We start from the raw sequence: 18401 nt of genomic DNA, 5'->3' as shown, positions 1-18401 counted from the left end.
AGGTCAAATTGACTACAGAAAGTAGTAAGTAGTTATTTTGTCGATATAAAAAATAAATTACTGGATTATATTACTATCAGTAAAATTACTTTGAATCACTTTAAAATCCCTAAGGTATATATAGATTAGGTAAATGGTAATTTTATCTTCAACATTAAATTAAATAGTCGTCTGTTTGTAAACCGTTGTCAAAGTTGCACGAGTCGCCATCGCTGTCATGGCATCCAGGAGAAAGGCTGACAATCTGTTCCGGGACATGCTTGATGACGACTTCATACAAGTGTTTCATCTAAATCATATAGTCCAACGTTGTTTGGGTTTCGGTCGGGTTAACATGAAATATAACTTCGTTACAGAAGTGTCAACTATGTCCCGATTGTACGCGAGTGCGATTATATTCCTTCATTCTTTATCTATTGTAAACGTCGTTATAAATTGTGAAACTAGCTTGACTACGAAATTTACGAATGAAAGTTTAAAATTGTGCTTAATTTTTAACGGAAGCATCACTAGTATAGTAATTTGGCGAAACAACTTCTCAAAGGGGAATGCTAATAGCATGCTTTACGTAAAACTCCAGAAACTGGATCGCCACCTGAACATGGGCGACAGAAGGACGTCGAACAGAAAAATTACGTTGTTCTCATTTATTACGACAATTCTAAGCGTTATTCTTGGACTAGTCTGGATCCTTGTTCTGAACCTCGTATCGATGAAACAGTTTTGTCCTACAACGTTCTTCGCTATATTTCCGACCTTTGGCATCTACGCAGAAATGTATCTGTGTATTCATATCATGCTGTTTCTAATGAAACGAGTGGATTTCGTCAACAGATGGTTGCAAGTTTTAATACAAAAAAAGCCCAAAATGCCCTGTAATACTAGTAATAGTTGGTTTACATCGGACTTTCACGTTGATGACCGCCAACGTATTGATATCATTCTTGCAATGCATTATATTTTAGACGTAGTGTCAGATCTTGTAAAACTTTTCCAGTTTCAGGTAAGAAGATAAGTTTCCTTTGATTTATGAGCCTAACAGCAGAGTGAGCTATTTCTTTTACCACAGATTATTGGCTTCATTGCGATGTTCATCTTGTGGGATTTCGTAACGATGTGGATTTTTGTTAATTCTATTAAAGAGCAGGTAAGTACTTTGATTCCATGCCTTATGCCATAAATATTAGGTCATTTTTTTTATTAAAAAAATATTTTTTTCAGACATCTATCGACGTTGTTACGATTATTACCAATGTACCTATCACGATAGCAATGCCGACTGTAATAGTTGTGGCATGCTTGGTCGGAGGAGCTCTAACTAATAAGCTGGAAAAATCTAGAAAACTGTGTATCAATATAACGTCATATTGCGAAGGTACCTACTTATTAGAATTGTGTATATTTTAGCAAAGTTTTCTACTACATCCGTAGTTGACGATAGCGAAATCATGAGAGCATTATTTATTTTTTCTATAGTATGTAGTGTCAGTGAAATTTTAATATATACACGACTTATAATGTACTCTAAAATATTGTTGACTTTGAACTTTTTCCCAACTATTTAGCTTTATTACAAATTTTTGATAAAATAAATAATAGCATCAATCATACTAATGGATCATGCATATTCAATAGATATTGATTAGTTTGACATTAATGACATACATAGAATGGGCAAGAATGATATAAGGTTTGTCAGTAGGTTGAAATATGTTAGCTTTAACAATCGCTTTCGGCATAATTAACGCAGGACGCTGTGTCTGCATCTACCTCTAAGAGCAGATGATATACGTATTTGATTTCGTAATATAAATAAAATGCACTTATCTTTTTTATATTTACGGTTTGTAGGCACACCCATACATAGAACTTACTAAAGTATCATGCCTTGTGCAACTATTTTAGTAGATGCCGAATGAAAAAGGACTACCTTGGATTATTATAATTTACTAGTTGTTCGCCACGAACTTAGACCTCGCGCGAACACAATAAATTATGATGAGTTTTTACAAAATTGTCCTAATTTCATGCCCCACGAACTTAGAAATTCTATTAACAGATCCTACATACCTTTTAAATTTCATCAAAATCAGACCAACGGTTCGAAAGTTATCGCGTTACAAACATTTCGTACAAACCTTCGCTTGCTCGGTCAATTATAAAATCGCATATTTTTATGTTCTTATCAATTATTATCTTTATTATTCCTTGTCCAATATTCAATTCAGATAAAACAAGACCTTGGATTATTTATTATAAATTCATGTATTTTAATGTTCTTATCAATTATTATCTCTAATTAATCTTTATTAGCCATTGTCCAATAATCAATTCATTATTGTTTCCTCTATTTTCAGATAAAACAAGAGCAAGTGCCAAACAAATACTATCACTAATGACAGAAAACAAATTGGATATTTCCATTTACGATATTTTTAATTTGAACAGTCGATTGCCGCTCGAGTTATTTGTCATTACCGCTAATTATGCCATCGTGTTCTTACAGTTCGCTATGTTGTAAAAGATCTACTTAGCAATTTCAACAGTACCTTATATAATAAACTTTAATAAAGTATCCTAATTGAATCAGACAGGTGAAAATCACAATTGAAAGGAAGCCTAAAACCACAACGACAGAAATGCATTTTAGGACAGAAAATAATACAAATGAATCCGTAGTAGATAATTTGGTAAAAGCGTTTGCCCCTTTTCATCGCCTGCAATCTTATCTAGGAATAACCCGTGTGAATATAAGAAATAAGTTGGTGACACCCCTAACGATGTCACAAAAACTTTACACGTGTGCATTTTTTATGACAGCCTCAATTTTCTTGATTTTCATGATGCTCCTTTATATAAATAGATACAGTAATGACATGATATTAGTAAAAGTTATAATAATTGGGGGGTTCGGCGTGTGGATGTCATTGGTATGCACCATAACAAACTTAAGATTTATCAACAATGATGGTAACGTTAATTTCTATGTAAAAATTCACCAAATAGACCGCCTCCTAAGGACCGATAAAAATGAATTCATGACTTCTGTTCTGTTTAATAATAACAGAAATACCATGCTGGTGTTACTCGTAGCGTACATTGTGTTATTTGGGTTAATCATATTATTCAACGAATTTGTGATAATATTAACTACCGTTGGTATCTGTTATGTTCAACTCACGTACATGGTGGAATTTCTATATTTTTCTAGTATAATGTATTACTTCTGTCAGCGAATAAAGTATTTAAACGCAATCATTTAAAATCACCTTGAACCCGAGTTCGTACGTGTTAATTTTGCAAACAAACTTAGGATATCCGATGAGATGCTAATGAGACGGTCGGCTGCGGATGCTCACGACTTTGTGTACAGCGATGTTGACAATTATGTTAAAGAACTAATATGTTGCTTCTACAAATTTCAAAATATTTTTCAATATCAGGCATGTATGATGTTTATTCATAAAATCTCAATATACTTAGTAAAAACATCTAAATAATATATAGTAATAAATTTTAAAAATCGTTCTTATTTAAAGTGTAATTGTATGTTTTCCAGATACTAATTTTTTCCCTGAGGCTGTTTTTTGGCTGTATGTGCTATATAGAATTTATTGTGGTTTCGTTAAAAGATCGCGTAAGTATTAATTGTAAATGTACCGAATTATAATCTTTGCATATTTATAAAAATACCTTAATACTTACTAATACTACTTAATAATACTTTTTTTTCAGACTTTCCGCATAACTGATGATTATATTATGATATTTTTGCTGATCATTGACGTCTTGCTTTTAAGTCTTGCGTGCGTTCGATGCGAAACATTTTTCAGAGAAGCAAAGCTAACAAAACGTCTGTCCCTTTCGATCTTAGCCATTTACAAAGACGGTAAGTAAGTTTCACTTTCTAACACTTTCTTCCCAATTTCATCTAAATAGAACAGTTTATTAAACCATTTAGGTAAAAACGGCAAAAGGTTTATTTTGTGCGTTTTATTAAAAACTTGCACCCTTACTCTAATACTTCAACATAAAAATTAGACTAGTAAATAGCCAGAATTTTCTCTGAACTGGACGTACTCGGGTGTGCTGTGGTCCACATGGGTCCACCTTAGCCTATCTAAACTGGGACAAATTTAAAAAAATGTTGACCTCTCCTATCTCCTCACCTCTTTTGGAATGGAATTTACTAAATTTATTTCACGATAATAAAGAACCTGTCTCATAATGTCAACGCTCGCACGCGGTTTTGTCTCAGCGTTGATTAATTATATCCCAATGGAGGTAGCGTCCAATTTTATAGATACATTTATTCCACAGGCCTGTTGCGAGGGAGAGCAAATAGAATATTGAAGATACTGGAAGAACATCCACCGATCTTCTCTGTGTATCACATGTGGAATCTAAAAGCCAGCACCTTGATCCAACTCATCAGCATTCTGACAACGATATTTTTCAATATTTTAACTCTTAATTATTTAGAATGATAATCATTTTGACTAAAATCGAAATGAATAAAATATATATAAGAATTGTAAGTAATACTTATTTTATTTATTTGTTAGGTAAGTAACAAAAATGTTGTGTGGATTTAAAAATAATTGGTACGTGAAACATTTCATTTTTCAAAAGCGGAATATAATACCTATACATATTATTACTAAATAATATTATATTTTATATCGCCTAAGATGCACTTAATTTGTTTATAACGTAATCAGTTTAAATACTTAGTTATTCTATTCACAAAAACGTAAATTGAATCAAAATTACCGCGTAAGTTAAATACTGAGTTATATATTTAAAAGGCAATGTGCCGTCGAGCTTAAAGAACCCGAAGAACACAAAATCCGGCGGCGTTTCTTCAATTAACCATAGTATTGTTTTCACAACATCGTATACTTGGGCTGCAAAAATAATAAATCTTGGGTAAATATTACAAATAAAAATTAAAAGGTAAATTTATTTTACCATGGAAATAAGAATACTCCGCCTAAATAAAAAGTATAGATCACAGAATATTTTTGAAGTAGGTGCATAGAAAAGCATAAATTGGAACGTATTAGACTAATTTATGTATGTATGCACTGCACTCTTACTTTTTTCCTTAGTGTAGTCCATTATTTGCGAAGCAATTTTACGTGTATCGTCCAACTCTTTACAATACAACTCCGCAGTTGTACTTAGCAGTGCTATAATAAAAAGGTTCCTAACATTTTTAAACAAAATTAACTCCCAATCAATTCCGTGTGAAATTATCTGAAAAAGTAAGCAAGCACTTTTATTTTGCTGTTGTAACTTAATCATCTATAATATATAATAATAATATCCATATCCTCCCGTGGAGGCGACTAAGGAACACACAACCTAGACAAACAGTAGCGTTCACAAGGAGGATTGAAGTTAGACAGGCGGCCGGTATAAAATCACAGCTGAATCTTCAAAATCTTTATTTTACGCTGACCTCGGGCTTCGTGGCTGCACAACCCCAAACGTAGAGAGAGAAACTTACCCTGTAAAAAGTTAAAGCACACTTTAAACTAAATTTTGTCTCGTTCTGTCAATGTCAAATATTGTAAAGTGCCATAGTGGCAACACCTAGCTTAAAATATACTTTATTTTTTTTAAATAATATTGTTTATTAACTTTGTTTTAAACCAAACATAATATGGAGCTAATTTTCCAAAATTATAATTATTAGGATGTAACGTATAAGTAACGGTGATCTAATTAAAAGTCTAATATTAAGTATCAGATAATTTTACTTACTTTACTGTCACTTAATATATTAAGCAATATTTCCCTGAAACGAAATAAGCCTATAATAAAAGTTTTTGCGCAAAATGTGAAAATCTGAAATCAAATTACGAAACCTTAGTGAAAACGTAGACATACTGAAAGATAAAAATAATACAAAAATCTTATTTCAACTTTTACATACCGAATATTTATGAATTCGCTTCAATAAAGTGAAAGCATAATTAGTTCTTTCGAAAACATAAATACATTTTTTTAATGTTTCTTTCTCTGGCTCTGAATTTTTTTCAGCGACGATAATTGAGCATTTGGTTTTACAAGTTTTTCCAATTGCCTTCTTAAGGTATTTTTCACCCAAAAGATTGTTGATGGACTGTACGTTCATTCTAAGTATGTTACAAAAATGTATCCACAGCATCAAATCTAAGTCCCAAATTAACGGGCGAATCATTTTTCGATAAACTTCCACTAACATAAAAATCCATTCCATTCCAGTTTTCCAGTTGTAACAGTTATAAATAACATTTATAAGTTCAGGTATCAAATTCAATAGTATGATTAGCACTATGCCGCACATGATCCAGTTTATTTTCATTACATAGCTAGATTTTGTTATTTCCTGACAAGAATTACTAATTTCTTGGCACAATTTATACAATTTCACTGACAACTTTCTAGTATATATTACATTAACCATTAGAGGTATACCTGTAAGTAACATAGCGAATAGGATATTTTTGGATATGGTAACAGAGCCAGTAATTAAAATATAACCAAAACACACAAAAGGAGATAGAAAAGATATCCAAAAAGTGGGATTGAAAATAGATATGGGGCGCATTTCACCCGATTTAAAAACCACCCGAGACGTTCCCAAAGGTATTTGACAATAATATATAAATTTTGTAAACTTCAAAATTACATTATTTGATGCTTTTAAAGACATTGTAATTATGAGTGACTTTCATGGGCTAGCTAGCTTGTCCAAACCACAATGAAAAACGTTTAAAAGATAAACTAAGAAATGTTGGTACTTACGTGCTGTGTAATAAATTACAACAAGCACTATTTATTATTACTTACGTAATAACTACAACCTACTTGAACTGTTATAAGTAAGTTTTATTTGATAAACATTAGAATAGACAAATGAACAACACGACAAAATGACAATACAAATGTATTGCCATTTGTATTGTCATTTTGTCGTGTAGCATTTAAGTAAAAAAATAAATAAAATTTTGTTTTATGCTCCAAATACTTTCTTTCCTTTTCGAAATACTATGTTCCGATGTCGATGAAATTTGGCACAGACATAGACTAAGTCCTTCAGAAGTAACATATACCTACCCATCGCGAAAAAAATCTGAGAATTCGCTGGTGGCCAGTATATGTAATAATGAAAAAAAAAAAACGGAAATAAGCCGAAGCAAGGTATTAAACCAAAAAATGTGGCAACCCTGACTATGGGTTAGGTAGGTCAATTTAATATTCAATTCCTTGTCTTAATAAAAAATGTAGAATGTTGTCTATGGTTTATAATACATTAGTTATCTACCTTCAATTTAAATTCATAACAGATGAGTTACTTACAAAACAGAAAAAGAGTGAAAATAATTGAATTGCTGGCTCAAGATCTAATACCTAAAATAAAATGTATTAACACACTAAAGTTCATGAAATGGAACAAAAGCTAACGTTGAAGGATTTTGTTTACATTTCTACTTTATCGAATTTGGGTATAACCTCCAAAAAATATGGCTCCAGGATGCTAAAATTAGATATTTTACCCGGTTTTGGTTATTAGCCAAGTATTTCAAGCCAAGTACTATCCTGATTTCAAAGATCTTATCAAAATATTTAATACACGGTATGGATTATCGGGAACTTATCATTGTGGAGGCACAAAGAATGAAGATCATATGCGCTTGTTCAATGATTGGTTACGTTTTCATTTACATGAAGATTTCATAGAGAACCTATATTATAATTATGATTCAGGCGAATATGAAGATGATGAGGATATATGGAGTAACTATTCAGGTAGTGAGAGTGAATAGAATAGAAAAGTGGTCAGATAGTGGAATAGAAAATTGTGAGTAAAGCCAGATATTGCTCGCGCAAAAAAAAATACCGAAATAAATAATTACCATAACTTGTCTGTAATGTTCTACTTGAATCAATATGTGAATGATGATGATCTCTGTCAGCTGTCCCTGAAGTTTCCAAAAAACAAGAAAATTGGAAATATCCAACGGGTGTGGCGAGTAGTACATGATTCTATGGTGATATCGGAGTAGCAGTCCTGCAGAAAAAACTATAACTTAATGGGTGATCAAGCTGGACTGGCCTTTTTTTCGACTACTACGGGACAAGCATTTGGAAATTTTAATTTGGACAATGTCTATATTAAAAATATGTGCAAATGAATGGGTGAATTACCCTCGCTACCCTTTCAATTGCCATCTCTCAATCCCTTTAAATACGAATGGCGTTATAATTAAAAACTTATGTGAATTTAATTTTAATCTGATTCATAAAAAGGTCGTGTGTTGTGATTCTAAAGTCTAATTACTACTAATGTCGTAAAAATCAGTATTGTACCTAATGAAATTATTTTAATCTCATCATTTTAAATCTTTTACCCCAAAAAGTATTTTAATAATGCTGAAATTATACCAATATACCTATATAGGGTTCTATATACGGGGATAAAACCTATACCAGATGTTAAATTTGACCATCGTATCTATACTATTATTATAAAGAGGTAAGCGTTTGTGACTTTGTGAGTTTGTATGTTTGAGGCGGGTAATCTCTGAAACTACCGAACCTATTTTCAAAAATTGTTACACCATTAGAAAGGTATATTATCCAAGATTGCTATAGGCTATATTGTATCTCAAAATTCGCGAAGTCCTGGGCAACATCTAGTAATATATAAGCGCATCATATTGCATCCATTAGTTTTTTAGTTAATGCAAGAACAAACATACCGACAAAGACTAATAGCCGACTTACATATTTATCAGATGTATAGATATAAGTAGATTAAAAGCTATTGTCGTCGCTTAGGTAAATTGTCACTAACTATTGAAGTTAATTAAGTCATAAATATTCCAACAATTTAAAATGAAAACAAAACCAGTCTCAATTGTAATTTCTACGTACATTTTTACAAGTAGGTAACTCGTATGACAACATTTAATACATAAAGTATTTCTTCTAAAACCGCATGTAACTTATACTACTGTTTAATAGACATTATTTTTGCCAAAATGCATCGTGACACTGAATATGTTTCGACCGACATTTTGAATGATGATTTAGTGAAAATATTTTCCCCGTTTCATATAGTTCAAAAATTGCTCGGAGTGTGTAGAGTGGACATCAGAAATAAGTTCGTGACACCCCCGACGGTGTTACAAAAAATACACACGTGCTGTAATCTTCTGCTAGCCACAATCTTACTCCATAAGATGTATCACACTTACGTACAAAAGTTTGCTGATTTCATGCAGCATTATAGTTTTATTCAATTGATGCTATATCTGCATTGGATAATATGTGTCTTGAATATATATAACCTAAGATTCGTCAACAAAGACGACAATGTAGAATTGTTTTTAAAAATGCACAGAGTTGATAGTCTCATGTTGATCGACAAAAACCGATATATATTGTCTGCCACCTACAAAACGAATAGAAACACAATTTTTGCATTAGGTGCAGCAGCCGTTGCACTAAGTGTGTTAGAAATTTTCGATGGACTTGATCTGTTATATATGTCTATTTTTAGCGTCGGATACATTCAGATGACATTCATGTTGGAATTTATGCATTTTTCATGCATTATGCATTACTTTTCCCTACGAATGAGGTTTTTGAACGCTATCATTTTAAACCATATAAAGGATGAATTCACTCTTATAAGTTTTACTTTGACTAATGAAATGATGATAAAACAATCGGCTGCAGAGGCTCACGACTTTAAATATTGCAATATAGATATTTATTTGAAAGAACTAATACACTGCTTTTATAAGTTTCAAAACTTGTATCAATATCAGGTAAGTTAAGTATAGTAGGAAGTTTATAACTATTATATTAATCATGAAAATTTACGAAAATTGTTCGCGAAAGTCTAATTTTCGCGGGCTTCTTTGTAGATGTACAATGAGTTTAGTTTTTGTTTTTTCAGATTAGGTACAGCTATTGATTTTGCTCGGTACACACAGACAGCATAACGAATACGGTTGGACTTTTTGTGTGGAATTGTATAGCGTCCGACGACATTTCGTTACAAGTTACAAAAAGTTAACGCGTTACGTAATCGGTGTTTACCGACTAAAAATTTTTCTATCACTGCCATTGTTTTCTATTTCAGATACTAATATTTTTCATGAGACTGTTTTTTAGCTGCATATTCTACATACATTTTGTCATAGTTGCCGTAAATGATAATGTAAGTTTCAAGGAAGAATCAAAATTGCTAGAGAAATTTATTTGTACAGACAAAGCGTAACGATAACTATACATACAGAAGATGCTCATCAGGCTGAATAACTATATTTCCTATAGTTTGGCTGGTCCATTATGACTCATCTTCAGCAGATTTTCGATTATTATACATCAGCAGGAAATGCTCATCAGGCTGAACATTTTTTGTTAAGGCGTCATTTCTATATTTCATATAGGTAGTTTAGCTGTACCTACTATCATTGTTCTCCATCAGGTGTTCCAGTTTTCAAAATCATTTATACCCTATATGTTGCCTCGGGTCCGGACCCGTGCTTCACCTAAGTTCTCCACCTGGATGAAGCACGGGGACTTCTAAGGTCCCGTGCTCCAACTGATGACGTTATTGTCCCTTAGTACAGTCAAGTAAATAAAAAAATACATAATTTAACAAATATTTAATCAATACGATTTATTTAACGCATTTTTTCCAAAAAATGGCCCAAGGAAATATCGTTATGAATTAATTGCATTTGCGAATATAATATAAAATGGTCTTTCTCACAGTGTTCTTTGCGGCGTTTAGTTACCGATAATTCTAAAGAATCGGTATTTTGGGATATCACTGTTAGCAATTTATTCAGGGTAACATATGGTGAACTTTTCATTGTGTTTAGAATTCCAACTCTCCGTTACGTTATTTGTACGGTGCCTCTCGAAATCTCGAAAATGTGTTAAATAAACCGTATTGATTAAATATTTGTTAAATTATGTATTTTTTTATTTACTTGACTGTACTAAGGGACAATAACGTCATCAGTTGGAGCACGGGACCTTAGAAGTACCCGTGCTTCACCGAGGTGAAGAATTTTGGTGAAGCACGGGTCCGGACTCGTTGCCCCAGCTTAATAGCTATACTTATACCAAAAAAAAAGTTTCATTGAAATCCGTTCAATAATATTCGGAAGAAGATTAGCGTGTACAAACAGACAGACATTTTTTTTTTTAATTCTTACTTTGTTAATCTGACTCTCATTGCCTAATTTTGTTTTTATGTGAATTTATTCAATGTACTTCCAGATTTTTTTTATACTAATTTATTATATGTATTGATTGATTACATATTTTTTACATACACAACACACTAGTTGTCACTACACGACATAACTAATTTTGCATGCCGATAACAGTTTAGGCGCACAATGTCCAATTCACAAAATGTCATTATGTATAATTTTGTATACGACTAAGCTAATGTAATAAAATTTAATTTAATCATACAATAATACTACTTATATGCTTCTAGCAGCACGTGAAAAAGAAATTCTGAAGTCAAATTTATTTTTCCTTCATTTATTTTCAGACAACACGCGGCGCATCAAATACCATATATGTCATTCTCTGTTCGATTGATTTCATACTGATATTAATGGCTTGCACCCGATGTGAAACATTTTTCAGAGAAGCCCAACTGTTGAAACATTTTTCTATCGTAATTTTATCAATTTATCATGACGGTATGTACCTATCTCTTATTTACAGACTACTGACCATGCCACCAGTTAATATCATGGTCAATAGTAGGTAATGTCGTACCTGAATAGATCAGCGATTCCTTAGACTACGACTCATTTTACACTTTTTACTGTTATGCTTACATAACTGCGAACAAAACTTAAGGATATAAACATTATTCCAATGGACAAAGTATTTTATGCATCAATCGTTTGTCAACAGGACCGTTAAGAAAAAAGGCAAAGAGAATATTTAAAATACTAGAAGAGAACCCTCCAATATTTTCCGTGTACCACATGTGGAACTTGAAACATGAGACTGTGGTCCAACTCGCGGGTGTCCTGACGACCGTGTTCTTCAATATACTACAGTTTCATTATCTTTAAAATAATATATATTACTCGTTTGCTCCTTGTTGGCCGCTGCCGCCAGCGTCACTCGGAGCGACGAGGCCCGGCGGGCGATCGGCGGCCAATGAAAAACGAACACGTGTTTTAACAAATAATTTGTAGAAAAAACAAAACGTTGTGTTTGCGTTAGGCGTTTTGGAACCTTTATCTTTTTGTACGAATGTTGAGGACCAACCTTTGTATTTATTCTAATATATGTTGTAATTAAGTCAAATTATAATTAGAGTGTTTTTAAATAAAAATAATAATTTACGAACACATCAGATTTATTTAAAAGATATAAAATATAATACATACTTAGTCGGAATGTATACTTATAACTAATTTTAACTATCACCCTAAATTGTATAAAGCATTATAATTGGACGGCATCGAAATGGAAAAGTATACTGTTCAGAAGAAACCTTCAACCTGTTGCCAGGAGCTTCGATCCCGTGGGAATTTTGAGATAAAATAGCCTATAGCAATCTTGGATAATGTACCTTTTTAATGGTTTTTTAAATCAGTTCGGTAGTCTCGGAGTTTACCCACCTCAAACATAAAACTCACAAACGCTTACCTCTTTATTTAATAGTACAGATTAGTTACTATAGTCATAATCGCTAATATGTATGTGCGCGGCCACATTAAGCGCGCGTTAACGCGCTTGAGACGAAAATAGATTATGTATTATTACCATTATTGCAAATAAATATTTCTATGAGAGAAAATTGCAGGTTCCATAAAGTTGTCATGGCGCTACCATGATGTTTTGAATTGTGCTACAAAAGAGATTTTTGTCTGGAAAATGACAACGACTTTGTGAAGTGTTTCTTCTGAACAGGAATATATTCTTAAAACTACATAAAGTTGTAACAATGTACATGTTACGGCTAAAGCCCGAAGTTAGCTGCACTTAAGTCTAGCCGGATATAAGGAGTCTATGCCTAGGTTAAGCCGGCTAAACGTACGTGTAGCCGCATTTCGGTGTTTAGCCGTAACATATTACAATACATTATAGGCACTTATTCAAATAAATTACTACTAAACAATCAGATCTTAATTGAGAAAAGCAATTTATAAAAGATTTGTACGTATAGGCAGAGTAAATATGATTTTGGTAAAAAATTGTGGTGTATACATATAATTACAAAATAATAATTATTATAATAGTAATATAAAATGCATTTTTAGAGATTCTATCTATGTTTATATAGAGATAATAAAATTGCAAAGCAAATTATATCATTTTACAAAGACAATGAAATATAATTTGCCTTCAATGCGTGGGTGGGTGAATTTCACAAACGTTTGAACGCGGCGTGTAGCGTTTCAGAGTGCGACTTTTTTTTAATAAGGATATCAATATGTTTTATAAATTAAACATTTTTTAAATTAACATTGTACCAGTACTTATTTATAAAATAGGATAATTAAATTGATTACTGTGTATTTGTAATTTAATAAACACTAATGATATCCCGCGGCGGAGTTCAAAACGCTCGTGAAATTTACCCGGGTGTGAAAATATGTTTAGGCGCACTGGGATTTATAAACCTACAAACATGCAAGATTACTAAACTTCTGCTTACATAATACTTGACTGTATGCATCTCTTTCTTACTGCTTTCTTTGTACAATAAAGAGTTTACAAATATAAAAATCGTAGTTGGTCACTTGTTCACAGTATAAGTGATAAATTTTTGCAAAATTTACTGCACACTGTCATTATTATAATTGATTGTAGGTTAGATTGAGTTTTTTAATCAATATCTGTCTAATCTAATAAAATACCTGTATATGCTGTGTGTATCAGAATATCCTTAATGATTGTGTTAACAAAACTATACCTGCAGTTAGTAATACTATTGAAGTGGACAAGTAGGATGCTGAATTACACCTATGGTCGAGGAAGCAAAAACACCAGATAGTCTCGTCGTAATGATCCCTGAAAATAATTTATTTACTTGTAAATGACATTTCGATAAGTGCACACATTATTATGCATTTATTGTGAAGGGCTCATTCTGCGTCAAGTGCTCATTTAGTGAAATGCACATTGAATGTGTATGCATCATTTCATATCATTCCATTTAATAATACATTTTAATATCAAAGCAAACATTTTACATGTGTAAAAAGAAAAAAAGCATTCTAACCAAACTGTGATGAAGACTATTAGAAACAACATTACCTTCACCAGTATTTTAGAGCTTTCTAGAGCTTCTGACTGTTTTTTACATTTTAAAAATATATCCTTGGCCCATATTATGGTTTGAATTATATGAAATCAAATATTTGCAGATCAAGAAAAATAAGAAGATTGGTGTTTATATTGATTGAAAATTACCTCTTTAAATTAACTAAAATTACCTTCCTTCACAAAATGGAGAACTAAATGAGCTGATATTTTTAGAATATTTGTAACATATTTCTCTACATATTACATTCACATAATATAGTTACCTCTTTATATCAAGTTCCTTTATAGAATTGTTAACATAATGAGCTAAATTTTGGTCCTTAGCTGCAGGTCTACATCCCTCATACGTGTCTGCCGGTATGTCCGTTCGGAAAGCTCGGAAGTTGCTGAGACAGTCTCGTGTGATTACTTCTTCAGCTGTAAAGTAATGTACATATTATGTAACTATTGTATAAATAAGTGGTCAAAATATTTTGGGACAAAGTCAGTAGATTAAAATAGTCAATAATTTTAACTATCTCTCTTTGCCTGACATCAATCCTCCTTGAAAATGCAACTGTTGTTGATTAGCTGCAAAGGCTATGTGTCCCTTTACTCATCTTGCACCATCCCCAGGAGGATATGAGTCCTAATACTAGGTTAAGGCTTAGGCTACTACACATGGTGATGTGATCGCACAATATAGGTGTGCATGAGTCAGGTGGCTTTTATAAAGACATCAGAGTTGCCTTACTAAATAACTAACCTCCTTTTCTTTCAATGAGTTTAATACAAATGTCTTCAGAATCAGGGCACGGGGTACCAAGGTAACCAATCCCTCTCCAATTAAAGTCTTCAGTACAGCCAGGAATTCCAGCATGGCACTGATAGCACCATATTGCTTGGCCTGAAATATGAGATTTAACTTGGAAAGATTACGAGATATTAATGTGACACCTAACACGCTGTATGTGTTGAAATTCGAGTTATTAAATGGTATCTAAATAGCGGCACTGCTTATATTCAAAACAGCATGAATACAGTCTAGAATGACTCCATGTATAGTTGATGATTTTTTAAGCTTGTTACATATTCGTCACGCATGTATTGCTTACAATGGTTTTCGCAAATAACAGGATATCATTGTGATGATTGAACCACACCCATGAACTCATAAAATTGAAAACTTACTTGCACCAAATGTAGTTATGAACGTTAATAAATAGAACAGCTCCATTCTGTACCTCGTGTCCGAAATATTATGACTATCAATAGTATCTTTTTGATTTAAATAAGACGAGAAATAATGTACAGTTTAACCGAAAGCCGTAAACAAATCTGCCTGCGGCCTTGCGCTTGCTTGCAAATCAAACAAAAACCAAATCAAACTGCCAATACTCACACTACTGACAGTCTGACATTGACAGTACGACAAATTGACTGACCATAGATTATGAATAAAACAACTAGCAAATATTAGATGGCGCGTATTAATAAAAACCGTAACAAATCAGTGGTCCTAGCTTAGCTAGTGATGTAAATGTAAATTAATCAGTCCATAATCAATCTCAATAATTTTGTATAAAACAAGGTAGAAGATAAATAATATATTGAATATATAAATAATACAAACAGTATTATTTATATGTTATGTCTAATTAAGGGTTAATGAACTTTATTTTATTTTTCTATATTTTTCTTTAATGTAGCAAATATGTATAAACATTATAAATTTATGGATGTTTTTTTTTAGATTTCTGAAAAATTAAAGTCATTAAACGACGTCTCTTCTTAACAAGTTTTATGGGATTATCCCAAGGAATTATCACACTCGAGCCCCATACATATGTGCGCATTATATCTAGTACTGGGATTTATTTGAAATTCGATGTGTTTATCTGACAAATAACGATGACAGTGACACTATTACTGTTTTTTTTTGCCAGCACAGCACCGGAACTAAGACGTTATACCGCCAGTCAGTCGAAATCGAAAATCACAGCCGAATCTTCAAAGTTTTTTTTAATTCAAAGCTGGCTTCGCGACGTCACAGCCTCAAATGCAACCAAGAAAACGTGGGATTGAGAGAGAGAAGTACACGTACTATTATTACCTCACGGGCGTAGCCAGGGGTTATACAGCTACTATTTGATAAGTTGTTGTACCTACCCTTGAAATATTGCTAGTAAACAATAAGCAGCAAATTATTAATATTGTAACAGTTTACTCAAGTTATTAATTAGGCAGTTGCATATTATAACATTGCGTATTATAAGAATAGCTAAAGAATCGGTTTATACGTCTTCATCTTCAGGTGGAGGTTCATTTTGGTCGGGGTTCAATGACGCCATCAGCATCATCAAATCTTCTTTATTCAAATCAATACACATGGTTCCAACAATATCCTCAATTCCTAGTGTACCATCATTACTCATGTCCACCTCCTTAATAAGACTATCTACCAACTTCTGTGGTATTTTATGACCTTGTTTGAGAAGAACTTCTCTCAAATTCTCTCTGTCTACTAAACCAGTCTTATCTGGATCGAAAACTTGTAACGCCGATCGTAATTCATCTTCAACGGGAAAATCTCTTTGCCGAATAGTAACCATTTTGACAAATTGATCAAAAGTAATGTGCCCTTTCGGATGTGGTGGTCTTACGCAATATTCTATCAATTCATAAAACTGTTCTTCTGTAACTGTCATAAGCATTAAACATTTCAGCATATAGAGCAATTCTTTTTCTGTAATGTAATTATCAATATCTGTATACGAAGGAGTATATGCTTGATAGAGATCCCAAAGCTGTTCGACTTCTGCAAGTTGATCAGGTCTGAGTTGGAAGGGTTCTTTTAAAGCTTCTTTAGAATCGCTAAAATTAAAAGGTGCTGTTGGGTCAGGCGGGGGCTCTTCGACATAAACTTCTTCCTCTTCGACAACCTCTTCTACTTTTTCTTCTTGTTTTTCAGGAGTTTCCTCCCCTTCTCCCTCTACCTCTTCACCCAATAATTCCTCACCTTCTCCTAATATCTCTCCTTTCTTTTTTTCTGCATGTTCACCTTCTAACTCTTCACCTTCGACATGTTCACCCTCAACATGTTCACCCTCGAGATGTTCGCCCTCCAAATGTTCTCCTCCAACTTCTTCGCCACGAACCCCTTCTTCACCAACTTTCTCCGCTTCACCAACTTTCTCCGGATCAGCTTCTTTTAAATCATCAGCATTTGTTGTTTCTGTTGTTTCAGTGACGTCGTCGGGGGTTTCATCCATAATTTTCTAATAACTCTTACAAATAATTTTGTATAAGTTACACTAACTCATTTATCAAAAATAGATCTCATACCAAAAATTGGTCACCACATCTAGGTTTCTGAAATTGTGTTCGTAGGATGAGCATTAAATTGCCGGTGATTTTATCGTATAAACTAAGACTTCTAATTAAAATATTATCAAGGATTTCTATAATCTCTTCAGAAATATCATTTCGTACATTTCCTATAAAATTAAACATTTATGTACAAAAGTTATTTTATCTTGGCATCACCATTCCTACGTTTTACCTGTCATACCTATCAAAGATCAATTACTTGTCATTTTTTTACAAAAGTGGTTTTATACATTACGACGATATTTACCAACTAAGAAAAATGCGGAGTGCATTAATAAATTGTGCATAATTTAATTCGTTACAACAATAATTATTATTAGTTAAATAATATAAAAAAAAAAAGTACAATAAAAACTTATTTTTAATCTTTAGAACGATATTAAAAACCTAATTCATGTCTCAGAGGTTCGGACTATGTAGGTACCGTGAATTTCTAAGGAGATACATTATACCTAGTCACCCTCCCTTTCAGCATAGTTTCAATATCCTGTAATGAATTAGTTCAAATTTTTAGTTCGAGCGGTCACTATGGACAATTTATGTAAATATTATCTATCCAACTACAGAATATTATACAGAAATGTAACTACACTTCTACTTGTACTTGGGTCACACTAGTTAATGTAAAGTTCTTAGGCATTTAATCTTCGGTCAGTGCTTTCATCACGCTATACGGAATACCGGTATACAGTCGCATCGCTACCTTTTGT

At 32.7% G+C, this 18401-nt stretch overlaps 5 protein-coding genes and 2 long non-coding RNA genes across 12 annotated transcripts in view; 4 read left to right on the top strand and 3 right to left on the bottom strand.

Moving 5' to 3' along the window:
* Positions 1–32: 32 nt before the first annotated feature.
* LOC128669396 (uncharacterized) lies at positions 33–2548 on the top strand. Its single transcript, XM_053744205.1, has 4 exons — positions 33–1003; positions 1070–1147; positions 1222–1375; positions 2358–2548. Exons 1-4 carry the CDS (start codon positions 218–220, stop codon positions 2519–2521), a joined length of 1182 nt encoding a protein of 393 aa, XP_053600180.1. The 5' UTR covers positions 33–217; the 3' UTR covers positions 2522–2548.
* Positions 2549–2583: 35 nt separating this feature from the next.
* Positions 2584–4480, top strand: LOC128669634 (uncharacterized). The gene is made up of 3 exons (XR_010369877.1): positions 2584–3637; positions 3736–3889; positions 4321–4480. It is a non-coding gene; the product is annotated as an uncharacterized LOC128669634 (long non-coding RNA).
* Positions 4481–4770: 290 nt separating this feature from the next.
* LOC128669628 (uncharacterized) lies at positions 4771–6998 on the bottom strand. Its single transcript, XR_010369876.1, has 5 exons — positions 6796–6998; positions 5942–6465; positions 5770–5853; positions 5100–5259; positions 4771–4907 (listed from the first exon to the last, which is right to left on the bottom strand). It is a non-coding gene; the product is annotated as an uncharacterized LOC128669628 (long non-coding RNA).
* Positions 6999–7637: 639 nt separating this feature from the next.
* LOC128669627 (uncharacterized) lies at positions 7638–13844 on the top strand. Of its 5 annotated transcripts, none has more exons than XM_053744559.2 (5): positions 7638–7800; positions 9557–9827; positions 10145–10222; positions 11579–11732; positions 11953–13844. In XM_053744559.2, exons 2-5 carry the CDS (start codon positions 9573–9575, stop codon positions 12114–12116), a joined length of 651 nt encoding a protein of 216 aa, XP_053600534.1. In that variant the 5' UTR covers positions 7638–7800; positions 9557–9572; the 3' UTR covers positions 12117–13844. The 5 variants fall into 5 exon arrangements, with proteins under 5 accessions (XP_053600534.1, XP_053600533.1, XP_064292007.1 ...); XM_053744558.2 differs by having other exon boundaries at positions 7638–8527; XM_064435937.1 differs by having other exon boundaries at positions 7638–9827; positions 11953–12155; positions 12195–13844.
* Positions 12389–15704, bottom strand: crim (crimpled). The gene is made up of 4 exons (XM_053744568.1): positions 15493–15704; positions 15068–15208; positions 14586–14739; positions 12389–14067 (listed from the first exon to the last, which is right to left on the bottom strand). Exons 1-4 carry the CDS (start codon positions 15536–15538, stop codon positions 13932–13934), a joined length of 477 nt encoding a protein of 158 aa, XP_053600543.1. The 5' UTR covers positions 15539–15704; the 3' UTR covers positions 12389–13931.
* An 801-nt stretch (positions 15705–16505) lies between these two features.
* On the bottom strand, positions 16506–17879 carry LOC128669630 (uncharacterized). The gene has a single exon (XM_053744564.1). The coding sequence runs from the start codon at positions 17571–17573 to the stop codon at positions 16596–16598; it is 978 nt and encodes a 325-aa protein (XP_053600539.1). The 5' UTR covers positions 17574–17879; the 3' UTR covers positions 16506–16595.
* Positions 17880–17928: 49 nt separating this feature from the next.
* The window catches only part of LOC128669631 (uncharacterized), a 30218-nt gene continuing 29745 nt past the window's right edge, over positions 17929–18401 (top strand). The window contains exon 1 of one of the 2 annotated variants that reach the window (XM_053744567.2): positions 17929–18401. This exon is cut by the window's right edge and continues 22 nt beyond it. The gene's annotated coding sequence lies outside the window, so the exon portion shown is untranslated. The other variant, XM_053744565.2, reaches the window with a different exon arrangement.

This window comes from Plodia interpunctella, chromosome 4 (genome assembly GCF_027563975.2).
Source record: "Plodia interpunctella isolate USDA-ARS_2022_Savannah chromosome 4, ilPloInte3.2, whole genome shotgun sequence".
Lineage (NCBI taxonomy): Eukaryota > Metazoa > Arthropoda > Insecta > Lepidoptera > Pyralidae > Plodia > Plodia interpunctella.
Note: the sequence above shows the minus strand (reverse complement) of the source record. Positions and strands in the feature narration are given on the sequence as shown.